The 8,330-nt window shown below is 32.1% G+C and overlaps 2 protein-coding genes across 2 annotated transcripts in view; one reads left to right on the forward strand and one right to left on the reverse strand.

The window, feature by feature from the left end:
• The first annotated feature begins 163 nt into the window (after nucleotides 1–163).
• Drp1 (dynamin related protein 1) lies at nucleotides 164–5,144 on the forward strand. Its single transcript, XM_011499659.1, has 9 exons — nucleotides 164–371; nucleotides 727–1,300; nucleotides 1,575–2,139; nucleotides 2,215–2,462; nucleotides 2,527–3,057; nucleotides 3,151–3,333; nucleotides 3,733–4,063; nucleotides 4,621–4,832; nucleotides 4,915–5,144. The coding sequence occupies exons 2-9, from the start codon at nucleotides 1,199–1,201 to the stop codon at nucleotides 4,969–4,971; spliced, it is 2,229 nt and encodes a 742-aa protein (XP_011497961.1). The 5' UTR covers nucleotides 164–371; nucleotides 727–1,198; the 3' UTR covers nucleotides 4,972–5,144.
• A 118-nt stretch (nucleotides 5,145–5,262) lies between these two features.
• Nucleotides 5,263–8,330, reverse strand: part of LOC105362260 (SET and MYND domain-containing protein 4) — a 4,089-nt gene continuing 1,021 nt past the window's right edge. Inside the window, exons 2-4 of the mRNA XM_011499658.1 lie at nucleotides 7,435–7,698; nucleotides 5,839–6,436; nucleotides 5,263–5,771 (exon numbers count right to left, since the gene is read on the reverse strand). Coding sequence (XP_011497960.1) covers nucleotides 5,284–5,771; nucleotides 5,839–6,436; nucleotides 7,435–7,698 — 1,350 coding nt within the window. The 3' untranslated portion in view covers nucleotides 5,263–5,283. The remainder of the gene's footprint in view (nucleotides 5,772–5,838; nucleotides 6,437–7,434; nucleotides 7,699–8,330) is intronic.

Below are 8,330 nucleotides of genomic sequence, written 5' to 3' on the forward strand. Positions count from 1 at the left end.
CGCGAATGCACGGAAGAGCGGAGTGGTGACGCGATTATCTCGATAATACTTTATTGCGAAAGTCTATTGGCCGTAGATGAAGAATAATCGAACAAATGCGCGCTTTGTTGTTTGATTTTAGGTAACACTGGGCCCGTGATAGCTGACTGTTTGAAATTGCCATTGAAATGATTTTGAGAATAGTCGCAGCAGTGTCGGTCGCAATAGTCAGTTTATGATTGCGATATTATGACTTGAAATGTTGGAAGGTTGGAGCTTTAAAGTCAGAGTCTACTACCGTGTACATTTATTTTTAAGATATTAGTTGGAAATGGATCGTTAGTTTAAATTGTAAAGTGTATATTTATCGACACATTGGAATGTCGAAGTTTGTAAGTCAAAGTTGATGCTTTATATTTTTCATTGTTATGTTAATTTGAATTTGTATGCCGCGGTGAGATTTAAATGCGCAGCGGCGGCAGCGGCGGCGGCGGCGGCGACAACGACGACAATTCGGATTGATCCATTGATTTTTTTTTCTCCCCCGCGAAATAATCGACTACCAAGTACGTAAGGTAATGAATTGTGTTATGATTCTGATTGAACGAGCGAAGGTTCGTTATTACGTCGCATAATAGTTTTACGTGTACGAGCGGAGACGCGGTTCCTTAAAATACGCAGAGGGGGAAAAAAAATACATGTATATAAGCGTTCTTGTAGCATTATATTTTAATTTGAATTTCGCAGATTCGTGAATTCAAGATGGCCAAGTAAGAGAAACAAGGAGTTTAAAAATGAGATAGAGTGATTGGGAGCTAGTGGAAAGGGGATCGTAAACTTAAATTCCCAACGGCCTAAATCCAACGGGATTTCATGAAAACTTGAGGAAATAGGCGAGGCTGAGGCGCGCTGACGAATACAGCCGATGCAACGGGGAGGAAATCCGCGACTCGACTCGTTGCAGTTTGACGGCAGCCCAGAATAACCGTCATCGTCTGGAGGCAGTGCATGCTTCGAGCGCTGGTGGAGGGGGGGACTTAAGGAAGTGATCAGTAAAGAATAACAAAAAGTTCCACTACCAGCCGGTATTGACGCGTGCGCCATTCCCTTTATAAGCAAGACGAAAACGCCATTCGCGAGGTCGAGTGATTGTTCGATCACTCAAAAAACGGTTCAACATTGTTCATCCATTTGTCTAAGTCTTTGATTTAACAATACAATGGAGTCTTTAATTCCAGTCATCAATAAGCTTCAAGATGTTTTTAATACCGTGGGTGCTGATGCTATACAACTACCACAAATCGTTGTTTTAGGAACACAGGTTTGCATTAATACTTTGGTCTCTTTACTTCACTGTATTATTGTACTATGTTACAACGGTTATTCCAACAATTTTCAAATTCACGACGGTTATATCATGCACGTTCGATAATCATTTACTCAATTAAGCACAAGAGTTTTATTGCCTTGAAATATGATAAATCGCTTAATAACTCTGACGCATTTTCTTTTATCTAATATTTTGCCTTTGTGATAATTTCTATATATAAATGGATGGACCACAAAAAAATTTTTGTTTTCTCTCCCGATTATAGAGTTCTGGAAAATCATCGGTGATAGAAAGTCTTGTTGGACGTACATTTTTACCAAGGGGCACAGGCATCGTGACTCGTCGACCATTGGTATTACAATTAGTATATTCCCCGAAAGATGATAAGCAAAATCGGAGTGCCGAAGATGGTACTTTGGATGTGGATGAATGGGGCACTTTTCTTCATCAGAAACACAAAGTTTATAAAGACTTCAATGACATTCGTAGAGAAATTGAGTTTGAAACGGATCGTATGGCTGGTGATAACAAAGGAATATGTCCCGAACCCATTAATTTAAAAATTTATTCTAAATCTGTAGTTAACTTAACTTTAATTGATCTTCCTGGAATAACAAAAGTTCCAGTGGGAGATCAGCCCGAAGATATTGAAAGTCAAATTCGCCAATTAGTTGTTAAGTATATTTGGAATCCAAATTCAATTATTTTAGCAGTTGTAACTGCCAATACGGACATGGCTACTAGCGAAAGTTTAAAAATGAGTAAAGATGTTGATCCCGATGGTAGGAGAACATTGGCTGTCGTTACAAAATTAGATCTTATGGATGCAGGTACTTGTATTGATTTTTACTTTTTGTTTTTTTCTTATAATTTTTAATCTATAACTTTAATTTTCTTTTAATCAGGTACTGACGCTATAGACATTTTATGTGGTAGAGTTATTCCTGTACGATTAGGTATTATTGGTGTCGTCAATCGTTCTCAACAAGATATCATAAATAACAAATCTATAAAAGATGCTTTGAGAGACGAAGCTGCGTTTTTACAACGGAAATATCCTACCTTGGCCAATAGAAACGGAACGCCTTACCTAGCAAAAACATTAAATCGTTTATTAATGCATCATATTAGAGACTGCTTGCCCGAATTAAAAGTAATGAGGAATTATAATAACATAGACTTTAAAATAAAACATTATAAATATTTTAATTTTGTAGACACGTGTTAATGTAATGGTGGCTCAATTTCAAACGTTACTCAATTCTTATGGAGACGATGTAAGCGACAAAAGCCAAACGCTTCTTCAAATAATTACGAAATTTGCGAGCAGTTATTGTTCAACAATTGACGGTACTGCCAGAAATATAGAAACAACAGAATTATGTGGAGGTGCAAGGATTTGTTATATTTTTCACGAAACTTTTGGAAAAACTTTGGATTATATTCATCCATTGGCTGGTTTAACAAAAATTGATGTTCTAACTGCCATTCAAAATGCTACTGGACCAAGACCTGCTCTCTTTGTGCCTGAAGTATCATTCGAACTCCTAGTCAAAAGGCAAATACGCCGACTCGAAGAACCTTCCCTGCGTTGTGTGGAACTTGTGCACGAAGAAATGCAACGTATTATTCAACATTGTGGAATAGAGGTACAACAAGAGATGCTACGCTTTCCGAAACTTCACGAGAGAATAGTCGATGTTGTTACACAACTCTTACGTCGACGACTTCCCACAACCAATACAATGGTAGAATCGATAATTTAAAAAATATATATATGAAATTTTCTTTATTTTTCATATATTCATGGAATTTAAATATACTTGATTGCTTATTCATAGGTGGAAAACTTGGTTGCCATAGAATTAGCATATATTAATACGAAACATCCAGATTTTCACAAAGATGCTGCTCTTGTTTCTTCTTTAGTAAAAAATGTCGAATTAAGTCAACCAAAGCCAATTAAAAGACATTTATCTTCGTATCCTAACTCGACAACTAATGCCATTATTCCAATAGAAAATGTAAGTAATTGTTAGTTTTTTTCGCTGGTATATTTAATAAATTCGTGAAATATTGCCTTTCCATTATAAATAGAAAATTAAAATTATATGCTTTTGAAAAGAGGATCAATATTAAAGTATAAAAGTTTTAATTACTTAATATTTGGTAGATTTGTATATGTTGAATATTTTTTATAAAAAAAAGTAGAAAACAGTTCAGTATGGTTAAGAATATAAATGTAACGTTAAATAGATAATAAATTACAGTAATTAAATATAATATATATATATATATATATATATATATATATACATATTGCTAAATATTGCTAAATAGTATAACTTAAATAATTTTATTATCATTTGCTTCGATACTTATACATGGTTATCGTGTTTTCTCATACTGAAAAATCGCATTAGAAATCATCGAACAATCGAATTAACCACAATACGTTTTCGGAGCACAATAATAAAGAAAATATTCAGCAAAACCACTGGCTTCTTAGTAATTTACTACCACAGGGCAGGCCGGAATCAGCTAGTTCAGCGGATGGATCGCCAGTTCGAAACCAAGACGACATGATATCGTTGAATTCGCTAAATTCGCTAAATTCAAATCAAAATTGCAATTTAATATTAGACTTACAAAAGGGTTCACCTCAACAGAAACCAGTTAATTTACTGCCAGAGGTGCCAATGCAAGCCTCTCGTAAATTAAGCGATCGAGAACAACGAGATTGCGATGTTATAGGTAAATGCGTCATGAAATTTTATTGCCTTTTTTACTTTTTATACATAGATTACTAATAGTAAAAATGTTATATATCAATAGATATTAATGCTTTATTTTTCAATTACGTTTTAACATAAATTTATCAGTGTATGATAAATAATCAGACATGTACAAATCAGTTTACTTGTAATGTTATTTAAAGTATATTAGAAAACCATTAAATTTTATCATTCTTGAAAGTTATTATTCTGCAAATTTTTATAATGCAAATTAATTAAAATAAAAAGGGCAAGTAAGATAAGTTGATGATCATTTCTCGTATCATAAATTGTTGGTTTATTGTTTATTAATTTGCATGTGAAAAATCTTTCAAATCAAAATATATGTATCAATTATATAATTTCTTATTCGATCTCTATTAACTTTAATAATTAAAAACTTAAATAGTATCTTAAAGAATATGGTTATTGAATTTGGTTTTATATAAATTATAATATTGAATAGATGTGGCATAAAAATTGTATCGTTCAAGTTCATGTCACCAATCATTAATTCATTTTCTTTAATTATTTTAGAGAGGCTCATTAAGACATATTTTTACATTGTCCGCAAGTCCATACAAGACAGTGTTCCTAAGGCTGTTATGCATTTTTTAGTTAATTTTGTAAAGGACAATCTACAAAGTGAACTAGTTACGCATTTATATAAGTCTGATAATGCAGAGGCTTTACTTAATGAAAGTGAACATATTGCCGTTAGGCGTAGAGAAGCAGCAGATATGCTTCAAGTAAGTATCATTCCTACATTAATTATTGACTATTAATACACTTAATTATATTTACATTGCTTCTACTAACTTTAAATTTTAGGCCCTCACTCAAGCTGGCCACATTATAAGTGAAATTCGCGAAACGCACATGTGGTAATTGAGCAGCGTTTTTGATGGGCTAGTTTTTCATAGAATGAACAGAGTGACATAATTTTAGATAAGTTGTTCGAAAAATACATCTCATAACTATGTATATTGGACCTATGTAAATACGTATTCATTTAAATAATTTTCACGCAAGCAAAAATGTTAGTTTCATTCGTTGATTAAAGACTCATTGCAAAAAATAGTGTTGAATGTTTAAGCTTACGATAAACATTAATATTATATATAATTTACACTATACGAAGTCATAGATATAAAAAATATTGCGATGGCATACAATAAGTATATGTCATGTAATAGGTGATTAAATAGAAGTCGATGATGTTGCATTCAGACATTGAATGATCGATTGTTGTGTTTTAATTGCTTCTAGACTTGGCTCTACTAAAATTTCATCAATGCATTTTGCATGCTCTAAAAGTAATGGTAACGCTTCATTATAATTACCATCGTACATTTTTGTTAGAGCTGTCAGTCTCTTTTTTATTGAATTTTTAAGCAAGTTACAGAATTTGCTTATTTCAATTTTTTTATTACATACAGTACATTGTACAGTAGTTCGAGTTCGACGACATGGCTTAGAACACGTTCTACATTTGAAATTAAATTGATCATTTGGTAAGGTCATTGGCCAATCTGCTGAACATGCCTGGCATTGACATTTAAAATAATATTTTTCAGCTAATAATTTACGTCTTAAATCCTTTTTATTCTCAATGAAATGTTGCCCATAACAATCAAGGATTTCTGAACTCTTTGATATAAAACGTATTGATTTAACAACTACGATGCCTGAAAATTGACATTCACTTATATGTACTGCAATACGTTATATTAAAAACATATTTATTGTACTTACCATTAGGAAAAGAGTGTCTAACGATGTTTGGATAACAACTGTGATTGCTTAAACTGACCGAAGTATAAATTGCACCCCCAACGTTATGTGGTTCCAGAATTTTTGTTTCCTCGTCACGAATATTCTCAACGATTTCATAGGCATTGCAATTAATAGTTTGCATGTTATGTAACAATGCGACCGCTAAAATTTGTAAGTGCTTCTTATAATCATTGGCTTCTGAATGAAAATAATTTAATGAATAAATTAGACATTTTGCAAAAAAAATGGATTGAATTGCCCTTTCTAAATTATCTTTTGGATTAGAAAGAGCGCAATTAGTTTCCAAACTAAATACAGTTTTGTAATCTTGTGGCTCGTATGTTTTCAATATACTAATGTCAAGAGGATTCTTGTCATTCGAATGAACTTGTAGAAACTCTTGATTAACATTTAACTCAAAATTCTGATTATACAAAGCTGTAATTACAGTTCTATACGCTAAAAGTGAATTTGTTTTTTGAATTTTATTTTCGTAAAAGTAATCGAAAATTTGGCACTCGAATTTGTGAAATTCATCCCATGCAAACTCACAGCATTTTTGCGAACAATATCGTACCTACAAGTAAAAAGTTCTTTGTTTTGTTAGATAATAAAGTAATATGTAAAAAAAAACGAAAAAAAAAAATAGTACCATTATTAAATTATTAATTATAAATATTACACAATGTACAGTGAATAAATACATCCTTCAATTTATAGAGAATATTAAAAAATCTTGATTTTTAGAAACGAATAATTTTCTTTTAAAATTAATCAATTGATCATTTGTGAAATACAGTATGGTGAAGAAAATCCATTTATTTTAATTACATGTCAGTTAAGTTAATCTTTAATTGTTATATTTGTTGACTATCGTGCTTTGAAAACTCAAGATTGAAGTATAAAATTAAGAAGCAATTTATATCTACAGTAGAATAAAATAGTTTTATTAACTTTTCAAGCACTTTGAGAAGCATTCATATATGCACAAACAACTTGAATACATACATACATTCAATGTCAATGTATGCACGAGTGATGCATTTTTTTACACATTATTATTGATCAAAGATCATAATTATATTAAAAAGCAAATAAGTATGTTCTTGCATCAAAAAAGCATACTCAATGGTCATTTAGATTTGCATGCAATCGTATTAATGCCTTATTTTTACATTTCTTTATATTTTTATATTCAATTTTACTTAATTTTATTTAGATGTTTCAATCTTTGTTATTCGTGAGAATTTATAGATTTGTATACAATAATGCAACACGCTGAATACGTAGTATAAAGTTGACAGTTTGCCTCATTCGGTCATAATCTAATGAGGTAATCGTGTACATTAGGTTTAATCAATACATAATTATAATCGTGTTATTTATCTTTAATATTATAATAATTAGAAGTTATAAGACGAAAGAATGATGATAGAGCTCGAAAAGTTGTGCCTATATGTTAAAAGTATATAGCGTAGCATTATTGTTTTGAAGAAGAAAAAAAACGAACCTTTTATGAACTATAATTGAAATAACTTTACTACTTAATAAGTTAATGATTAAATGCTTATTTACCGTTTGGCAATTTTGACATGGCACTGTGATAACATCTTGAAGCCTTAATGAAGCATGACAATAGAGACAATTCTTGTGCAGTGCAGCTATGTCGGTGCTAAAGGAGAAAGGCCTGTCTACTATCAAGACACTTCCGGGATCGATATCTCTTACAGCATATAAAAATCGCCCCTTCATCTTGTCATTACCAAGGGCAATTGCATCCGAACAACTGCTTAAGAAATCATTTGTTTTTCCCTCAACTACAGGTACATTTTCCTCCGCCTTAAATGCACACACACACACACATATACAGACACACACAAACGTACATATATATATATATATATATATATATATATATATATATGCGGGTGTGTGTGCGCGCGCGTATGTATGCACGTGAATATATAAATAAACACATGTACACGTTTGTTAAACTTTTTCTAAATTTCTATATCGCTATCGAGTATGTCCGCTTGGGAATATACAACACGACTTGTGCAATAAATTTACGAAATTACTTAATAATACATTTTAAAACTTGACCAGGCATTTCAACAAAATTAAAATAAATGAACGAGGCAAGTAAAGAAAAGTTTTGAAGCCCCGAGCCATTGATATTTCTCATTCGTTTGACTCGATAATGCCAAACAGCGATTTTGTTTAATTTTTCCAATTCTGAAACACGTTTATCTAGGCAAACAATCAATTATTACCTGTTTGCTTATAGATATTATCGTACAAATAGCCGAAAATTCTCTTTACTCGTCTCCGTTAGAATGATCTTGGTACGAGTAATGTCCTACTGGATTGCCGTACACGTCTCCGCGCACCCTTTAAAGCGACATACAATGATTATTACGCGACGAATGAAGAAAAGTCGCGTCATTCCGTTGTTTCCCTCGTTACCCTCG

The sequence above is a fragment of the Ceratosolen solmsi genome, unplaced genomic scaffold (genome assembly GCF_000503995.2).
Source record: "Ceratosolen solmsi marchali unplaced genomic scaffold, CerSol_1.0 scaffold35, whole genome shotgun sequence".
Lineage (NCBI taxonomy): Eukaryota > Metazoa > Arthropoda > Insecta > Hymenoptera > Agaonidae > Ceratosolen > Ceratosolen solmsi.